Source organism: Phocoena phocoena, chromosome 18, assembly GCF_963924675.1.
Source record: "Phocoena phocoena chromosome 18, mPhoPho1.1, whole genome shotgun sequence".
In the NCBI taxonomy this organism is placed as follows: Eukaryota; Metazoa; Chordata; class Mammalia; order Artiodactyla; family Phocoenidae; genus Phocoena; species Phocoena phocoena.
In genome coordinates, this window is record NC_089236.1 from 77,031,582 (window position 1) to 77,053,440 (window position 21,859).

The 21,859-nt window shown below is 37.9% G+C and overlaps 1 protein-coding gene across 1 annotated transcript in view; it reads left to right on the forward strand.

The window, feature by feature from the left end:
* MYO16 (myosin XVI) overlaps positions 1-21,859 on the forward strand; it is a 404,938-nt gene that overhangs the window by 152,875 nt on the left and 230,204 nt on the right. Inside the window, exons 13-15 of the mRNA XM_065896022.1 lie at positions 531-636; positions 6,379-6,496; positions 16,789-16,936. Of these exons, the coding sequence (XP_065752094.1) occupies positions 531-636; positions 6,379-6,496; positions 16,789-16,936 (372 nt within the window). The remainder of the gene's footprint in view (positions 1-530; positions 637-6,378; positions 6,497-16,788; positions 16,937-21,859) is intronic.

A 21,859-nucleotide genomic window follows, 5' to 3' on the forward strand; every position in this document is an offset into this window, starting at 1 on the left:
ATGACTTTTCCAAGGAAGATGTAACGTCTTTCCTGGAGGACTCAAAGATTTAACCAGGCCAGACGTGTGGCCCTACCAAATACGCATCTCGACTGTAGGGGACCGACACCTGGCGGCCACCCCACTCACCTGCACTCACAAAGCAGGGGACAGGCGGAAGCGTCTTTCTTTCCAGCCTAAGGCCTTTCTGCTCTAATTGACCTGCATCATGTGATTCTACTCTGTAAGATACTGGGGAGCAGAAGTGGCATCCTATTTATTTACAGTCCCGGCATCGAAAACACCATACTGTGTGTACACAGGGACACACACAGAGGCACCCAAACGTACACACACACTTATTTATTGTGTATATAGTACAGCAAAGGAGTGTTCAATGATACCATCATCTCATTAAAAGTCACTAGGTCATTTCCTCACCTTCTTTGTGCCTGAGAATTGTCTCTGGTTATTTAATTTTTTTTACTATGTTCTCCAGAACCGTAAACTTGTGGTTTTTTTTTTTTTTTTTTTTTTCTATTTTATTTTAGTGGAGAAAGAGGATCTGGGAAGTCTGAAGCCAGCAAACAAATAATGAGACACCTCGCCTGTAGGTCTGGTTCCAGCAGGCCTATATTCGATTCCAAATTTAAACATGTAAGTCGCTTGCTTGGGTTAGAAACTACGGAGAAGCAAGAAAAATGCAGTTTACAAATAAAGGGGGCATCTTAATAGGCCATCGGTTTAACCATAAGTTGACCAAAATTTGTGGAAAGAAGTGAAAAAAGACCGGTGCAAATGAATATTGTCCACGTCAAGGTTTATTTTCTTGTATATATTTTAAAATATTTTGAACGTCATACCCTTTTTGTATTTGCTCTGAAAATACGTAATACAGTTAGAGTCTGTCGTTGTTTACATAGAAAGGGACACTTTGGTGGGATTGGCCAGATAAGCAACTTTTGTGGGGGGATTACTGAGAGGTGATAATAAAGTTTCAGTGTATGTAAAAGAACCGGTAACAGTCAACTTTGATGACACTAATAGGCTGGTGATAAACCTTCAACCCCCAAATTGATATTTTGACATATAACATTGTGCTCGTTTCAGGTGTACAGCATAATCTGATATCTGCGCATACTGCAGAATGGTTACCCCACAATGAGTTGAGTTAGCATCCATCACCACACATAGTTACAGAATTCTTTTTCTTGTGATGATAACTTTTAAGATCTAGTCCCTTAACAACTTTCAGATATACAGTACACTATTATTAACTGCAGTCACCATGCAGTGCGTTACATCTCCAGGACTTATTTATCTTATAACTGGAAGTTTGTACCTTTTGACTCCCTTCACCCAAATTAAGACTGATTTTAAATTGTATGCAGTAACATTTGCTTTTATATGAAGACACCTTATCCTGCTACTTCATAGACCTAACGTACTGTCAGGATTGAATGAGGAGCCACAAAGTCCTATTAGCAGCTAAGGGAGAGGTCAAATTTCACACGATAAAACTCAGACATTTGACTCAAGGAGACACCTGCAAGTAGACTGATGTTTTCACACTGTTCTAGCAAGTTTTGTTAACAGGTGTTTTCCAGGCCACAGCGGATTAGAAGGAGAAACTCTCGTTTCAGTTCTTCTCTTTACAAAGAATATATGATAAATCAGCTCTACAATGCATCTGTGGTATTGTATGTGTTCATTAATGACTTTAATTCATAACCATCTCTTAAACTCGAGCTATATATTGGGCATGTGCAGAATTCTACAGTACAGCTCAAAGTAATTTAACATTTTGGGTCTACTTGGGAAAAGTAGTGTAAACTCTTTGTTCAGATATTGTAATATGCTTACTAATGGCACTTAAGGACTAGAGAATCTATAAAGCAATGCGGTTATAAAGTAGACTCAGGTTACCTAATAAAATAACAGGATCTACTGGCTTAATTGTAATGACAAAAAACCGTAGTCTCTATGTAAATTATAGACTAAAGCACTCATTTATTAAAACAATGCTTTGAGAAAGAGCAGAGTGTGACTTCTAAAATGCATTCTAGATTACTTGATGTAAATTGGCTTTATGTAAATTGGATTACTTTATGTAAATTGGCTTTATGTAAATTGGATTACTTTATGTAAATTGGCTTTATGTAGTGAATACATTCTAAGCTGCATTTTTTTGGGTAAGATAGATATAACGCTTCCAAATCAATTAGCATCTGGGAATCCGTATTATAATGTCAATGCAAATTTCAAGTGAAACCATTCCTAATTCATTTGTTCATTTTACTCCTTTCTCATGACAAAGTAAGGGTGTCATAAATAAGTGATTTCCAGTCTTAGGTTTGAGTATGGCTTAAACTTCATGTCCATCATGCTTTTTTTGGTCTCCCTTTAAATGATCATCCACATGCATTTATTCAGCGTACAAGACATTCTCGAAAATTACCCAGCCGGTTTTTGCCCAGCATCCAAGTGTGTGTGCTGTGCGGTAATAAAATACACACATTGGAAAAAGTTATGAGCTGACTGTAAATCATTATAACATCACAGGTGTTCACTGAAATTATGTCTGTTTAAGAGATGGGCCAGTACTTTCTGCATGAAAGAAAAATTGTATTTAGGAGGTGAGTAGAAAAGAATATCCTTGATACACACACAGAGCAACGTAGTAGAAGGCTTTATGTTCAGGGCAAGGTGAGCGGAAGGTTCGTTAGGTGGCCCTGAAAAGAGAGGAGTGAGTGAGCAGAGTTAGATGGTGGAACAACCCCTTGGAGATACCACAGGGCAGACACGTGCAAGATGCTGCCCCGAGGGGCCACGTGCACGGCAAACAGACACATGGTATCTTCCGCTGGGAGATACTGGTTGAGTCTGGACCAAATCATGTTGCCCTACATCTTAGCATAATGTGAGAGAAGAACAGTCATTGAAGGTCATGCTGATGAGCAGTTTCCAAGGAATAACTAGTAGAAGAACGGTAGCAACATAACAGGAAGGACATATCGGTAGGTCTTCAGCACAGAATCGTGGAGAAACTGAGGCGTAGAGAACATTTTCCTTGTGGTTTACATCGATGGCAGAATTAAAGATTTATAGATTAAAGGTTATTATCCGGAGTTGGGGTGGGGGTGGGACACACAAAGGGAAGGGGTTTGGGAGGAAGCTGGCCCTTTCTAAGTTCCATGCTCTCACGGTGAGCAGTGTTCTCCACAGAGGGTGCAGAGAGGGAGAGAAAGAGATCTAACTGGTATCTGAAGGTGAGCTCCAGAGATGATTTTCGGTAATTTTATGCAGGTAATGCACATATTTTTAAAGGACACACAGCTGTAACTTTCCTGGATTTTAATCTTATACTTCAGTTGTCCGTCTTGAAAGTCTACGTAGGTTTACGTTCTGCCTTCGTGATGGGCTTCAGAGTGAGCTTTACCCCATGGGCAGGTGGGTTTGAATCCTATCACTGTCGATACTGCTTTTGTTTCCCTGGACAATTTCAAAACAGCTGAGATTGGTTAAGAGGGTGGTTGTTTGTAGTCGCATTATTTGAATTTCAAACTGTGGAAGCAGGGACTTTCCACGGCAGTAGGTTTATTGGAACATAAAAGTCATGTTTTGGGAAAAAACACAATTGCCTGGGACTTTTCACTAATTCTGGCCCAAATGAGTTTCAACTTTAAGACATTCGGTTCCATTTAAATTACTTAAATAAATATTTATTGAGTAACTGCTTTCACAGAGTGATGGGGGCACCTTGATTAAGCCCTTATTTTTTATTGAGGAGGCTACAAGTTTTTACTTTGAGAAAATCCAGCTGATTAACTACTACCAGGATAAGTGCGCGTAACTTTTAGTGGCAGAACTAAGAAAATTTTATAGAAAAAAATTCCAATGTAAAATAGGAACAAATCATGCCAGTAAAATTTGAAGCAGTAAATACTGAGGAAATGTACACTTACTTCCCTTTGCCTATATTTTTATTTAAAGTTTTATTATGGCACAATATTCTCATTATGTTGTTTTAAAGTTGAGCGGCAGAACTGTATTGGTTTTGCATTTTTTCTGTATTTCTCTTAACACATTTGTTTAGCGCCACCTATTGGGCAAATGGATGAGTAAAGATTAAAACACACACACACACACACACACACACACACACACACACCTCATTTCAGTTTAATCTTGAATCGCGGACCAGCAGTGCACAATGAAAGAATGCCATATATTTATATTTGTTCAGTAGTTTTCGGTTTATGCTAATTTTCTGCCTTATATGTCTTTATCGTTATTCAGATACGGTGATTAAACGTAACTTACGATTCTGCAAGAGAGTGCTCGGGTTTCAATCCCAGCTCCACTATTTATAAGCTCTGAACCTTGGGAAATTTACTTAATCCATCAATTTCCTTTTCTATAAAATTGAGACAGTAGTTGTGAGAATTAAAAGAAGTTATTTATACATACACACGCATATGCGTTCGTACATATATATGACTGTGTGTGTATGGTTAGATATATTTATATATAACTTCATATATATATATATATATATATATATATATATATATATATATATATATATATATATATATATAGTTCCTGGCACATAGTAAGTAAAGTGTAAATATTTTCTACTATTATTAACAAAAACAAAACGAATCTTTGCTATTTGTTGAATGCTTACCATGTGCCAGGCGCCAAGCCGAGCACTTCATACAACGGACTCTGATAACAACTGAAGGGGTTATTCTGCTTAGAGTAAAGGAAAGGAGGTTTGGGAATTTATGAAACTTGCTCACGGTGGTAGAACTTGTCATTACCGGAGCGGGAAAGGGGGGGCAGAGCACATGCATCGCGCCGTTCATTACCCTGGACTTCCTGTCTGGGCGTGGGTCATTATCTTTTATATTCATTTTCTATTATAATAAGAAACTAGTGTGTTATCACACTATAGTTTGTGTTATCACAAACTAGACGCCAAAATATTTAAAATTTTTATGAATGTTTAAACAATTGTTTATTGTAATATTATAAAGGTTTAAAATGTGATATAATTACACTATTAATTTTGCTATATATTTGTTTCCTATTAAGTTGTTGGAAAAGAAGCAAAACATAGGACCTTCATAAATACTGTTTCAAATTATTTTTCAGGAACATTTCTGCCATTACTACTATCAATGCACTATTATGATCTTTAAAATTAGGTTATTGTAAAGAGACCTAAATCATAGGGTTTCTGTAAAGATTCAGTGTTTCTCTCCAAAAGTTCAAACTTCAGAAACAGACGTTTTAATATATTTTGCTATTTCCACAATGTTTAGCTCTGTGACTTGTGGTTACAATCAAAGTGTTGTTTTATAATCTTTCAAAATATGAAATACTTCCAGGTGAATTGAATGCCTTAGTAGAGCAGTATCCAGAAAGTTTAAAAACAGCAGCAAACTTTTTTTTTCTAATTTAGAGTAAAAGTCTCAAAAAATACTATCATCAGAAATTATAAGCCACCACCAAGTGTATCAAGAAGGTATCATAGTGCCCATCTTGTGGTTGATGCAGGAACTACATTTAAGATGTCAGTATCTTGAAAGATACAGAAAAGTATCTTTGAACCTTCCAGATTTTCATACATTTTGGAGAATTGCTTGGCCATCATCATTATCACAGGCACAATCGGTTGTGAGAAAAAAAAGACATTCATCCTATAGTCAATCTTTAAGGAAATACGTGAAGAATTTCAGATGCCAGGGTTGATCCGTGGAGCTGTATTAACAGCATTTTAAAGCTGCAAGCTCCCACCTCTACAAGAACACCTCATGATAAGATACACTGGATCCGGTGGCTTCATCTAGAATTCTTATTATGGAGCAAAAACAGGGTATGGGAGGGTTACCTAGGGACTCGGGGTGCAAAAGAGTATGTGGGAAAGTAAATACGGGTTCAGAAGAAGGTTATAAACAAATGTTTAAGTGGATTCGTTATTTTTAAAGGAAATTCTGACTATTGCTTCTATTAACTCTAATTCCTCCCTCCAAAGCCACAGAAGCACTTCTCCTGTTCTATTCAAGTTAAAAAGCCCAGATAGCATGTGCTGAGTTGTGTGTGTGTGTGTGTTACACTGAGAGGCTAGTGAAAAAAAGGGAGTCATGTGCTCTGTACATAATTACCCTGTTACTGTTAGCTACCGTTTGAGAGGGAGAATGCTAGCAGTTTGCATTTGAGAAAAGAATGACCTTAAAATTGCAATATTGTGTTGTATGAACAATGGAGAACCTCTTCGCTGAGGGAATATTCCTGTCTCTCTGCTATTATTACCCAATTTTATTTAAACAGATGGGTAGCTCAATAAATGTTTCCCTTTAAAAACAAATAAACGTTTCCCTTTTGCTACAGGTCATGAGCATCTTAGAAGCCTTTGGACATGCCAAGACCACTCTTAATGACCTGTCCAGCTGCTTCATAAAGTATCTTGAACTACAGTTCTGTGAGAGGAAAAAACACTTAACTGGAGGTAAGTGTAAAATTAACAAAGGAGATCTCTGGAGCTACCAGAAGGGGGCAGAGAAACACCAAGCACCGTGGCAAGTGACTGGTGTGCGTGCGTGCGTGCGTGTGTGCGCACACCCACATGTGGGTGTATCAGTGTGCGCACCCAAGGTGTCAAGTTATGAGTTCCGAAATTATTGTGAATTGAAAAATATTCTGAAATGCAAGGTGAACCTTTCAAGGCAATTTTTGTGTAAACTATATAATATGAAACCAAACCAAAAACAGCTGAAATGAATCACACTTGCTGAACACAGAAACAAACTTAAATATCAAAGTAATGTGTAACTTGGGTACATAATTCCTTCTTGCAAGATACGTTGAAATCTATTTTAAATAAAACTGAATCTGTATTGTAAAATGATTGAATTAAAACATATCAAAAAATCAAAATGATCACCCAACTAAACCCAAACTGAACTGTTTCTTATTTGATTTAACTATTTAATGTGTACTTCATGAAAACCCCTTATTTGAAATTCAACTAGTTTAGAATTCACTTGGGATTCTACATCTTTCAAATCAAAGCGGATTATCCGTGCAAATGAATAACATGAATATAACTGTAGTTAGAATGCCTGAATCTACTTGGAGGAATAGAGTATTTTCAAACCTTTTGTCACAGCTGTTAGCACACAAACAATTGTAGTTATCTTTGAAAGAGATCAGTTTTATTTGGGGTTTCAGGTTACACTATCTTCCCTTCAGGAAACAAAAGTCACTTTTGACCATAGTTTAGAAACAAATAACCTGTATTTTGCAGTAAGGTATGTCCAAATCCCATTAGTACTAAATGAAATTTGGTAAAAAATATGCATAAAGAGAGTCAGAAAAGATAATTTTAGATGTTGATGTTAGAGGCTTAAATTCTGCAATAGGAAGGCTGTTTTGTTTTGTTTCTCACTCCATGGCTAAGAGCTCTGTTTGAAGATCTACCATTTTAGGAAAACCTCAGAGGAGAAATGTCTTGAGCCTCAAACTCTGGTTTTCACATCTTTGTTTGTAACACCCCAGTGAGACTATCCCTCCAAGTGGAGGGCACAGCCTGGCCACCTCATTTGTGAGCATCATTTCCCCTGAGCTTTCCGGCACCAAGGGTTGGAGCCATAGCAGCTGGGAGATTCGGGGGTTCTGAAGGTTGCACGTCCGAGCCCCTTGCTACTCCAGGGGGACCCGAAGATAAATAAGGACACTGTGTAATCTGGGAGCTTGTTAGAAATGCAACCTCCTATGCCCCACTGCAGACCTCAGGATTGGGACTTGAACAATTCCTGGCAATTCCCTGGTGATTCAGACAAACGCTGAAGTTTGAGAGGGACGGTTCTAGCCCAACCCAAGTGAAGCCGGATGCTACGGCTTATGCACAGTTGGCTCCGAGGAGACACAGCGTGTTCTTTTATGGAAAAAATGGAATAATTTTATTTATTTATTTATTTATTTTGTGGTTGTAAAGTTTATACTTATTTTTTTAAACTTTTTATTTTATATTGGTGTGTAGTTAACAACTCTGTAACAACCAAATAGAGAAAAGAATTTGAAAAAGAATAGATACATGTATATGTATAACTGAATCACTTCGCTGTACACCTGAAACTGACACAGCTTGTTCTTGATTCAATATTCCCTTTACCAAGGCGAAGATAAGTGGCTTCTGACGGTCTTATCCATTCCTAATTTTGTTTACTTTCTTTTCTGGGTAGAATTTAACATGTCCTCCTCAGGAACGTTAATTTAGAAAATAATTGCTGCATAAAAGCAGGAGGCGACGGCTTACTTGTGGAGCCTTCTGTTAATCATCAGGCAGCCCCATGGAGCTCCAGCATAATCAGACCCACAAACACCTCTCACACAGCCTCTGCAGGCTGCACACCGTGACAGGGTGACAATAAATATTCGTACAGATGAATCTGAGGCACTTCCAGGTCCTGAAACGCCCTCTGAATTGTTAAAGAGCTCTGAGCATCAGTGTACTGCCCGCCTGGCACGTGACTTCATTTTCAGACGAGGTCACGTGCACAGGTATGGGGGCTTGGGGCTTAGCCATATCTTTTTGTGGGACACAATTCACCCCACGACAGAGAATAAGGAGAGATCTATTGTGTCTGTCTTTACTTTTCAAAATTATTATCAGTCTAAGACGACGTATCATCATCACCTCCAAAACCAGGCACTGTTAAAACACGTCAATGGGATATTTTGAATAATTTCATCACTAAGAATCCTTTTCTGAAAGAAAAATTGTAAAAAGTATCAATTTAAATTACTTTACACGTTTTTTAAAGACAGCTGAGTCCTTCAAATTAGTCCTGTGTAAAAGCCTTCTGAATTTTAAGTGTTCACTAAAATAGTAAACCAAATTGGACTAAGGTTTTTACACCTCAAATTAGGTAAAATATATGTAGGTTACAGGTTGATTTCATGCTTCATGGTAGTCTAGATTTTCTTAAATTATCAACATGTAAAATAGTTGTAAGGGGTTTATTGTACAGGGAATATTATATTACTACTTTTAAGGTTGATCGATGCTGTATATTTCCTTTATCAACATTATTGCTTACACTTTTATAATTTAATGCCAACTCCTTGGTCAGGGATGCAACCACCAATTGTAACAAAGAAAATACAAGTCTCAGTTTTATGAAACATCAGCTACAGAAAGTCAGGATTGTTTCTTATTTTGAAGAAAGTTTAATTAATAAAGAACATTCTAACCTAGGCTTTCGGTCCAGGGTTTTTCCCCATCTGATTACTTATTTAACAGTGTAATCTTTCTAAGTTCCCCAAGCCCCGGTTTTCTCATGTGCTCCCCTGATTCCAGCTCTGTTGACTGTAGACCAAGTCGCCCCCCTTATTTCTTCCCCCGCACTTGTCAAAATCTGAAAGTGCCCTTTCCCATCTGTCTGGTTGTTGTCTGTGACTCCTCTTAGGATACAGGTTTGCTGATGACAGAGCGCTTGTCTGTCTGGGCGCACAGTAGGCCTGTGTTCAGTATCTGTTGGATTACAGACTGAGGAGTGGCACTGGGGAGCGATCACAGCGAAGCAGCCATCATTCAGTTCAGGGAGGGGGCTATGTAAACGCCTCGGGAACTCATTCATGCCAGCGAAGAACACCTATTATTGAGAGTCTCCAATAGTCAAGGAAAGTTATCAACAATTAACTCTGGATTATTTTTTGTAAATTAGAGCCGATTCTCTTCGTAATGAGAGTTTGTGTGTGCTAAGGGTTGAACCATTATCTGCTTCCTGAGTGTGGAGACTGGCAAAACAGAAACGTGCTGCAGGGTCTACAAAGGTAGGAGGACCCAGAACCCATGTGTGGGAAGGGAAGAATAATTGGCTCCTTGTCTTTTCTGGGTCTTGAAGACACCCAGGCTTATTGAAGTGGAAATTGAAATTTACTAACAGAGGTGTTTCCCAATAAATGTGCCAAGGCTGTGTTATCTACTTGGGAAAGTTAAAACTTAGAGTGAACACAAAGAGATGGAAAATATATTAAGATGTTGGCATTTCATTTTTTCAAAGCTTAATTTTAAATAGACAAACAAATAAATAGTTTTCATCTTCATTGATGTCATCGTCAACTATCCTTAGTATTATACTCTCGGTTCTTTGGAAAGTTTCAGAATGGCCATCATCAAAAAGTCTATAAATAATAAATGCTGGAGAGGGTGCGGAGAAAAGAGAACCCTCCTGCACTGTTGGTGGGAATGTAAATTGATACAGCCACTATGGAGAACAGTATGGAGGTTCCTTAAAAAACTAAAAAAAGAACTAACATATGATCAAGCAATCCCACTCCTGGGTATGAATCCAGAAAAAAACATTGTTCAAAAGGATACATGCACCCCAATGTTCATTGCAGCACTGTTTACAATAGCCAAGACATGGAAGCAACCTAAATGTTCATAGACAGATGAATGGATAGAGAAGATGTGGTATATATACAATGGAATATTACTCAGCCATAAAAAAAGAAATAATGCCATTTGCAGCAACATGGATGGACCTAGAGATGATCATACTAAGTGAAGTAAGTCAGACAGAGAAAGACAAATGTCATGATATCCCTTATATGTGGAATCTAAAAAAAAATGATACAAACGAACTTATATACAAAGCAGAAATAGACCCACAGACATAAAAAACAAACATGGTTATCAAAGGGGAAGGGGGTGGATAAATTAGGAGTTTGGGATTATCATATACACCCTACTATATATAAAATAGATAACCAACAAGGACCTACTGTATAGCACATGGAATTATACTCAATATTTTGTAATAACCTGTAATAGAAAAGAATCAGAAAAAGAATATATATACATATATATATACAAAACTGAATCACTCTGCTATACACCTGAAAATAACACCACATTGTAAACCAACTATACTTCAATTAAAAAAAAAGTTTCCGGGAATTCCCCGGCAGTCCAGTGGTCAGGACTCAACGCTTTCACTGCCTAGGGCCTGGGTTTGATCCCTGGTTGGGGAAGTATGATCCCGCAAGCCATGCAGTGTGGTCAAAAAATTTTAAAAATAATTTTTTTAATGTGAAAAAAATGAAATAAATTAAAAAGAATATTTCGGAGTGCTTTAATTGATTGCATCTCCTTTGAAGAACAGCATCTTTTAGTGCAAGCAGCCTGGGCTTTGGAGATAAGCCAGTTGGGTTTAAATGTGAAAAGGCCTGCAGCAGGATTTAAATGAGGCAAAGTTGGAAAAACACCTAGCACAGTGCCTGGTACACAGTAGGTACTTTAAATGGTGATTCCTCCTCTCGGGATCTGGGAAGTCTGGGATCTTTGTTTCTTTTTGTCCCCACTTATGGATGGGGAAAGTGAAGTTAAGAGGGACATGTAGATGCCAGTATCAGATTCAGGACCGGGGACCGTACTTTGGGCTCCGGATTGAGGCACCGTTTCACCTGTAACACCCCCAGCATTACTGATCCTGGAGAGTGAAGTCAAAAGTGGTGTCTGGGGGTGAAAGAGAGACTATTTGGCTGCAGTAATTAATCAACAGTGTGCTTTTGGTGATTGCTGATTGAAGGCATGATGGGCGTTTCTGGGAAGAGATCTTATTAGTCATATAATGATAGCCACTTGGGTGGGCAGAGTGAGAGTGGGTGCTGGAAGTTTCTGGAAGCCAGTGGAAGGGCAGCTGGAGCACTTGACCTTCTTGAAGGAGAGGGAGGTTTATGTCTTCCACCTCCTTTCATCTTGAACGAAAATGGGTATAGCTCTATAAAATCCTTTCACTGCATATTACGTTACATATAATCTGCAAACGTATATTTTTTTTCAGTAGCGAAACTTTTTGTAAGACCTGCTCACATAGATTTCTGGAAAGATGGAGGATCACAAGTATACTTCCAGTCAAGAATATTTCTGACATAAAGTATTTTTTTTAATGTACAAATCTTCAGAAATCAAGAAATTAGTAGAAACTTTCTGTGCATGGACACTTGCATGAATGAGTCAGAAACATTTTTAACTTCAACACCTATCACTTTCCTTCCATTATTCCAGTTTCATTTTAAACACAACAGAAAGGCCTGCATTTTCCCCATTCAGAAGAATATTAGAGTCTCACAGAAATTTGAACTTTTGGTTGTTTTGAATTTTTGGTTGTTTTCTTCCATCTAAAATCTCCTTAAAGATGGACTTCTTAAAAAAAAATCCTACTGATCAGAGATTCTTCTAATCCACAGCAATTTTATTCGCTGCTGGAGATGAGCTAACTAGGATGATACTGTTTTTGAAAGATGAAAGGTATTGAAGTCACTCTCTGATGTGGAATTTGATTAGTTCTGAATGCTGCTTTAAATTAAGCTTGTGTGTTGGCTTGAACAAGTGGGCATAAGGTCAGTCTTTTCTCTGAGTGTAGAAGCTTGATGGTCAGAAGGTCACCACTTGGCCCTCCATTTTCACCTGATATTCCGTTAGTTGGTGACCAGAAAATAACAGTGGGGACAGCTATGACGGTTTATTTCCTATGTGTACAGATTTTTCGAAGTATTCTCTTGAGCAGTTAATTACTTCAGGGTTAATATTATCAATAACAAATGGAACATGTTTTCAGCATTTTGCTTAAGAAGGAAAAAGTAGGAATGAAAATTGAATAATTAAGACCTCAATTTGAAATTACCTCCTGATTAAATACTCATGGAGAAATGGAAAAGAAACCACACCACCTCATTCTAATTTTACCATCACCTTCGGGCTTTAATGCTACTAATTGAAGGGGTATTTTGAAAGAGTCTTTCTTTATGCACTTCTGATAACTTTTCTAGAAGGTGTCTAATGAGACAGCTTTTCTTAATAAGGTTTATTAATTTTGAGATTTTTTTTAAGCACTGATCACCATTCTGACTGACTAAATTGACCACTTACAAAATTTATAGGAATAAAGCACTGCGATAGTGGTTCCATTTGTTCAAGTAGATTTGCTATGTAAAAGCCAAATTGGGAGACCTCACATTCTTTGCTTTTAGAGGCTGGACTCTGGAATAATTAACAGTAGACTCATTACACAAAGTTTGGTTTATAGTTCAAATGGAGGGAAAAATTAAATTCATTTTCCTTCCTAAAACTGCTATTTTTTTGATCCCCAAAATTATCGACCATGAATTCTTACTTCAAAGTGGAAAACTATAGTAATTCACAGTTGCATTTAAAATTCAAGTACATAACTGTTTACTGACCATTCATAATGATAAGAATAAACCTAAACTCAAATAAAAAGATTACTCCAGAACAGTAGGGTTTTCAGCATGCCAAGTATATGGTCCTAAGTTCTGATTAACACTAGATTCTGAGTTTCCAGTCCTATCTTTGAAGCAAAACTGGGGTTGTGATTCCCAAATTGCATACTTTCGTCATTTCTCACGTACTATGAACGAAATTTCAACATGGATTTACGATGTGGCTTATTTTTTCTTTTGCTTTTGTAATGTTTAAAGGCAGAGGAGCAAATAATGAATCCTTGATATGAGTCCTACTAATACGTGTGAGGTCACAATAAACCAGGAAGATGACTGGACACCATTCACATTGTGCCTGCATTCCTTACAGACACATTACTTATTTCCTCCCTGACTAGAATGTAAACTTTATTGTTGAAGGACCAGTATCATTATCTACCACTGCACTGCAAACCACAATTTAGCTCCCTCTTCTAATTCCAGTATATTAGGTCTGGAAACCTTAGTACCATTCTGTATATTAAATTGTATCTTCATGAATTCACATAGTATTTGCCTTTGCTACAGTGAGTTTCTTCCAGTGTTTCCAGCAGTGAGAGACCATTGTCTGTATCTCTTGTCCTAATAGTGCAGCTATAAAAACCTTCTGAGCTGTTTGACAGTGATACTTGCTAATGTCTACAGCAGAGCATTTAAAATCAATGTCTACTGATACATACCTGAGCAATACGTACCTGCAAATTTTGAGACATTAATCAAGAAAATTCTAATACTTATTTTGGTGGCTTTGTTATAGGCAAGGACATGTCTTGTTTCAGATTATATTTGTGTACAAAAGTATACGTTGGGTCAGGAACAAGGTAAGAATGTCCCCTCTCACCACTCTCTTTCAACATCATACTGGAAATCCTAGCTAATGTAATAAGAAAAAGAAAAAAACAAAGGTACACATATTGGGAAGGAAGAAATCAAGCTGTCTTTGTTGATCTGATCTTAGAAATCCAAAAGAATCATCATCAACAACAACAAAAAACTCCTGGAACTAATTAGTGTTTGTAGCAAAGTTTCAGGGTATAAGGTTAATATACAAAGGTCAATCGCTTTCCTATATATCATCAATGAACAACTGGAATTTGAAATTCAAAACACAGCACCATTTCCATTAGCACCAAAACAGAAATACTTAAGTATAAATTTAGCAACATATGCACATGATCCTCATAAGGAAAACTACAAACCATTGATGAAAGAAAGCAAAGAAGATCTGAATGGTGAGACACTCAATGTTCAACGGACAGGAAGGCTGTGAAGACTCTGTATTGTTAGGATGTCCGTTCTTCCCAATTTGATCTATAGATTCAGTACAGTTCCAATAAAAATCCCTGAGTTACTTTATGGATATTGACAGGAGGTTTGTATGGAGAGTTAAAAGATCCAGAAGAGCCAGCACAACACTGAAAAAGAAGAACAACATTGGAGGACTGGCCCTACCCAACTTTAAGACTTACTGTAAAGCTACAGTAATCAAGACAGTGATTCAGTAGCACTGGTGAAAAAATAGGTCAATGGAACACCAATAGAGAGCCCAGAAATAGACCCACATAAACATAGTCAACTAATCATTGACAAAGGAGCAAAGGCAATTCAATAAAGGATAGTCTTTTCCACTAATTATGCTGGAAAGACAGAATATCCACAGGCACAAAGATATCACGAAAAATCGCTCAGTTAGATCATAAATCTAAATGTAAAAACAAAACCGTAAAACTTTTAAAAGAGAATAGAGGAGAAATTTTACGTGACTGTGGGTTTGGCAATGACTTTTTTAAAAAAAATAAATTTATTTATTTTATTCTTGGCTGCGTTGGGTCTCCGTTGCTGTGCGTGGGCTTTCTCTAGTTGGGGTGAGCAGGGGCTGCTTTTCGTTGTGGCTCGCGGGCTTCTCACTGCGGTGGCTTCTCTTGCTGCGGAGCACGGGCTCTAGGCACGCGGGCTTCAGTAGTTGTGGCTCGCGGCTCAGTAGTTGTGGCTCACGGGCTCTAGAGCACAGGCTCCGTAGTTGTGGCACACGGGCTTAGTTGCCCCCGTGGCATGTGGGATCTTTCCGGACCAGGGCTCGGACCCCTGTCCCTGGCATTGGCAGGCGGATTCTTAACCACTGCGCCACCAGGGAAGCCCAGCAATAACTTTTCAGATACAACACTAAAAGCACAATCCATGAAAGGAATAATTGATCATCTAAACTTCATTAAAATTCAAAATTTCTGTTCTGTGAAAGACACTGTTAAGAGAATGAAATGATGAGCCATAGGCTGGGAGAAAATATTTGCAAAAGACGTATTTGATAAAAAATTGTCTAAAATCTATGGAGAACTCTTAATATTCAACAGTAAGAAAACAACTCAGTTTTAAACATGGGCAAAATATCTGCACGGACGTCTCACCAAAGACACCAAGACAGACAAATGGAGATGAGCACGTGAGAAGATGGTCCACGTTATACGTCATCTAGGAAATGCAGATTAAAACGAGGATGAAATACCACTGCACACCTGTTAGAATGGCTAAAATCCAAAACACCAACAGCACCAAATACGGGCAAGGATCTGGAGCAACAGGAACTCTGATTTATTGCTTGTGGGAACGCAAAAGGGTGCAGCCGCTTTGGAAGTTTCTTACAAAGTAGTTTCTTACAAAGCTGATCATAGTCTTGCCATATGATCTGGGAATCACATTCCTTGACATTTACTCAACTGAGTTGAAAACCACATCTGCACGTAACGTAGACATTAATGCTTATAGCAGCTTTATTCCTAATTGCAAAAACGAGAAGCAACCAAGATGTTTTTTAATAGCTGAATGGATAAACAAGCTGTAGTATATTCATGCAATGCAGTAGTATTCGCTAATAAAAAATGGGCTATAAAGCCATGAAAAGACCAAAAAGCAACTTTAAATGCATATTATCAAGTGAAGGAAACCAATCTGAAAGGGGCACATACCGTGTGATTCCAGCTATATGACGTTCAGGAAAAGGCAAAGCTATGGAGACAGTAAAAAGGTCATTGGTTACCAGGGGTTGCGGGCGAGGGAGGGGTGAGTGGGTGGTTCACTGAGTTTTAGGGCAGACCTCTCTGTATGGTACTGTAATGGTGCACACATGACATGCAAATTTCTCCAATCCCACAGAACTGTACAACAGCAAGAGCAGATGCCAATGTAGACTACGGACTTTAGTTAATAATAGCGTATCGATATTGGCTCATTCATTTTAACATATGTACCACGCTAGTGCAAGATGTTAATAATAGTGTGTGTGAACAGCGTGTGAGGGAGGGGAGAGAGAGGGTATGTTGGAACTCAGTACTTTCTGCTTAATTTTTCTGGACTTAAAAAATTTCTCTAAAAATAAAGTCTGTTATTTTGTTTTTAAAAGGTCTGTGCTTGGAAAGAAGCTGCATTATTATTTCTTCTAATTAATCTGTGTAAATTTATGGAAATGAAACTAATAATGCCATTTGACAGAATCCCTTTTCTTTTCTTAACCAGCCAGAATTTATACATATATGCTAGAGAAATCCAGACTTGTTTCACAACCTCTTGGCCAGAGCAATTTTCTCATCTTCTCCTTGTTGATGGATGGGTTATCTGCTGAAGAGAAGTATGGACTCCACCTTAACAATTTATGTGCCCATCGGTAAGTGATTATACATTTTTAGTCTGGTAGTTCTGCCTTCAAATTGTGGTTGCATTTTAGCGGTCTTAAAGTTTCTTCTTATTTTTCAGAGAAGAAATGGTGACTTCTTTTAGGAGAATAGTTGGATATACTATTAGATTAGAACTATCTGTATAGCAGGGCTATTACTGTTTATTGAGTGTTTAGGTGACATTTTGTGTATGTGTGTTAACTTATGTTTCTATTTTCCTAGTTTTCAGATCAGAATAAAAAGTTAGCGCACATATAAACTTTTATATTCCTTTGCTGTATTTTGGATATAACATTAGCTATGCATTCCTAATTTTCAGTAGTCTTTTGAAATAATGGGACATAATATTTGAGCAAGTATGATTCATTAGTAACAGATGAGGTTACATAATGGCTTAAGATGAACAATACACATGAACTGGGGGGCTGATTTTCTGCAACGGAGGAGGAAAGTGTTTGTTAAAATGAGGATGCCTTGGTCACAGGAGGACCGCGGAGGGGAGAATTCTTAAGACAGTGAGCTGAGGGGTGTCTTTGCAATGTGTGCATTGCCTGATCCGGTGTGTCTTCCCACAAGGACTGGTCCAGATTTGGATAGGATGGGAGCGAGCCAATAAGGAGAGTAAACCCCATTCAGAGGAGAAGTGGGTGAGAGATAGGACAGAGAGGGAGCTGGGTGTGCGGGTCCAAACACAGCAGTGAATTCCTGGCAAAGCAGGGAGGAGCTGGACTCTGAGAGAGACGTGGATTTACTTCAGATATCTCTTGACACCTGGTTTATTGTTTCCTGGTTGTTTGTTATTGGATTCGAGAAGAACGGTGTGAGTGGTCATGATTTTACGAGAACTTTTGTGAGAGAAAATAAAGGATGCTTGGGGAGGCGGATCATGGCCTGAGGACCAGTCATGTTGTTTGAGAGTTGAAGGTGGAGAGCTGATTGGACAAGTAGGTGGAGATGTCAAATGCAAGCTGAGAGACGGGGGATTTTCCAGGGGCGATGGGGTCTTAATGGAGTGGAACCCCTAGACCTGTCCGAGAAGGGACAGAACAATATCTGTGGTCGCCATTGTCTGGGTTGGCGGGGGGTGAATGATGTGGGGCGTGGGACCGGGGGAGGGGAATGAATTGGCCGTATTCGAAGTCACTGTTACGTGACTAACAGCTCTCGTTCAGTTTCTTTGAAAATATTACATCCAGCAGTATAGATACACTTTATCATGTCAGACAGGAGACATGAGGTAAGAAGGCCTCATCAAAATTGTTTTTTATTCAAAGTAAGAGACTATTTGGAGATTTACTGTCCCCCCAAAACAACAGAAATTCAGAAGAAGAAAACACCGATATCAAAGCATGATTGCCCAGACGAAAGTGATTTAAAAATAGAAATTCTAAGCTACCAGAGCATTAGAAATGTTTTTTTTTTTTTATCAAATCCCTTCATTTCATGAAGGAGAAAATCAAACCCAGAACCATAAAGAGGTCTATACCGAAGTGAATATATTATACAACAGCAGTATTGAGAAACCCCATTACTTGGGATTCATTTTTTGTTTTTCTACATTGCACATCTCTAATGGGAGGAAAAGCCTCAGATTGGGGACCGTGGGGTAGGTGTTCAGGGCAGCCTGTGAGGAAGAAAAGTCTTGGAGCTTTGTGTTCCTGATCTTTCTTATTAGCAAAAGCTCAAAGCTGATAGCAGGCCATTGGCTTCGGTGCGTCTGCGCGTGTGTGTGCGTGCATGTACACGCGTGTGCCCGCGTGCATGTACATGCGTGTGCTTGGCATTGCAGACGCGGAGCCACTGAAGAACAAAAGGCAACAATCTAATCCAGCATTCAGGGAGACAATTCAACTTCTTGGTCTGTGGCTTGGACCCCTCTTTTGAAGTGTGAGAGCGTGTAGGAGAAAACAAGCATTTCTTTATTGACCTCCATTCCAACATCCGTTTCTCTTTGCAGAAGAGGGTTTGGAATCACTTAGGCTATTTAGAAAGTCAAACGTCAGGGGTTGCTTTGTGAGAAGCTCCGACAGGAAAGAACTCAGAAAAATCATGAATAATTCAAGTCCCTTGAACAAAGAAGTTATTTTATTAAAATGAATTATAAATATCTAATGGGCACAAAACAGCATTCCTCAATAAAAATGTACACTGCCACTCCAGATTCATAAACCATATCCATTGGAACATTTGTACAATGAGAATTCCACAGACAAAATATTCTTTCATAATAAGACAAGCTGTTTTGCAAGTTATAACGCACGGTACATCCCAGTGTTTTTGTGATTTGTGTTGTATGGATCTTCCAACAGTTACAGTATTCGTGGGTTTTCTCACTTTTACAGTGCTGGTCAGGCTTGAGGAGCTAATATTTGTATGATATTTGAATTTGGGTTGGGGTATCATCTTTGCTTAGTAATTACACACATTAGGTACCACAATTTTGGAAATTGTTTGGCTGGTTTACAGTCAGTAGTATAAAGTTGAACTTGTTAGCCTTCTAACCTTTCACAAATTGATGATCCTTCTGAGTTTCCTCCTTGAAATCAGTATTCATAGGTAAAGTAGATCACTATGCATATAAAAATATAAACATAAACAATATATAAATAAATCTGTATAAACATAATATAAATAAATATATAATATTGCTTATATATAAACAATATTATTATCATCACACCTACTTATCTGATTTTATTTAAAAGATGTTGATATGTCTATTAAACAGAACAAATCAGCACCTAGATTACCATCTGAATATTCCTTTGCTTATTCAATACTTATTCCATAATATAGCTTGTCTTGAAATTTTGATGAAGTATGTTGTCTTAAAGCAAACGTTACAAAATTTTGCAAGCCTGCCTCCTTCAAATACATCTTTTCTTTATTACTACCAATTCATTACCCACATGAAACATAAAATAGGCATGGAGCAGGAATTGCGAGCTGAAGGCATATCCAATGTTTATCACGTGTCCTTACATGATTAGAACTCCAGAGAGAAGAAAGTATTGTAACTAACGCTACTGTAATTAAAGCTACAAAAGTGTTTTGTTTTTCTTTTAACTTTGACTCTGTTTTTGGAGTTAAAAGTTTTCAAAGTCTCACATGAAAATTTATGCAGGTTTATTTCAGTGTTAAATGCACCTAAAAATACTTCCTTGTTTGTAAAATTGGAACAGTATCTAGAACAAGCAGATAGCACTCTTGCTTATGGAATAGAAATGGTACAGATATAGACACCAGCTCCTACAGCTTAACCGAACGAAAACAATATTTATAACACTTCGCATAAAATTTTCCTGGACAGATTGTTTAAACAACGGCAACAAGAAAAATGTCTGTAGGTCTTAACAAGAAAAATGTCTATAGGTCTCAACATTTTGAGCAGCGGCAGTAAGAGTGCATTGGTTTGAGAATTCCCACTAGATGGCACACTGTCCACAAAGTTAGACAGGAGCAAAAAAAAAGAAAAAAAATCCATCATTAAAGGTTTCTTTTTTATTTATGGTTCTTCCTATGATTTACTTTTTCTTTTTCCTGGCTGTTTGTTTTTCAAGTTTTATCTCAAAAAAATACTAACATTACATCTGAGCAATAAATGTCATTTATGTTTCTGGGAATTGAGAGTTAATGAAAGTTAGAAATTGTCATTAATGGCTTATCTTCAACCTGCTTTAAACAGCTTTTATGGATGTAGTCCCAGAACAGTTGGGCTCTGAAATACAAAGAAATTATTCCTAATCTCCCTTCATATTGATTAATGATGGAAATGATTGCGGTGCTACATAGGAACATCCTCAGCAAAGGTCAGATTTTGAATTACAAGCTGAGAGCAAGCGATGTTTGACTCAGGGCATGACCTGTTTCTAACCTTGTGTGTTAGTGAAAGGAAACTCTGACTCACTGAGTACTTGAACTTGAAAGTGCTGCTGGGGTACACCTGTCGCGGTAAACGCAGCAATGAACTCTCAGCGAATGTTCAGTTTTTGCTAAGGCTTTATTACGTGCATTTATCTTCAGTTGAGAAAGACACATAATTTTTAAAAAGGTAAGGGTAAACTTAAGTATTCTTTGAGGATGATCTTGTGATATAATACAAGATTTACTCAGTACACATTTTAGGCATGCAAACTTGAAGGTGCTCCCAAGACAAAGATTTGAGACAGGAGGTATTATATGTTTTTTCTTTTTTAAAAAAATTTTTATTGAAATGTAGTTGATTTACAGTATCATGTAGGCTTCAGGTATACAGCACAGCGATTCGGTTATACGTGTATATATATATTTTTCACGTTCTTTTCCCTTACAGGTTATTACATAATATTGAGTATAGAATTCACAGATATTTTCATTTCATACTGCGGTGGTTATAGATATCTCCAAATGTCATTTACACTCTCACTGCTTTAGATTTACAGTAGTTATGAGACTTGTGGCTAGGTCTTGTTTTTGTTTGTTTGTTTGTTTTTAATTTTTTTTACAGCAGGTTCTTATTGTTTATCTATTTTATACATATTAGTGTGTGTATGTCGATCTATAATCTATTTCTAACTGATTCTATTATTATCTAAATGATAATCACAGTCATAATGTATGCAACCTACGGAGCGCTTAGCATAGGCCGGTCCCTCTCCTAGTTTTCCCTTGTCTCGGCGAATCCTCGCCGGTAATTAAGCAGAAGGTGCAGGACCGCATTTTCATTGGGTGGCCCAGGACATGAGGATGGAGAGGCCAACCAGGGGCCCAGTATAACCCTGTGTTGTCTCTGCAGCAACGTTGCCTATGAATAACACCAGCTGCCTTTGCACCTTTGCATCGAAGAGATTTGAAAGAAAATGAGAGGGGAAGCACCAGGTCAGCCTGTATGTGTGTTTTTATTTACAATCGGTTCAGCAAAACTAACTTAGGAC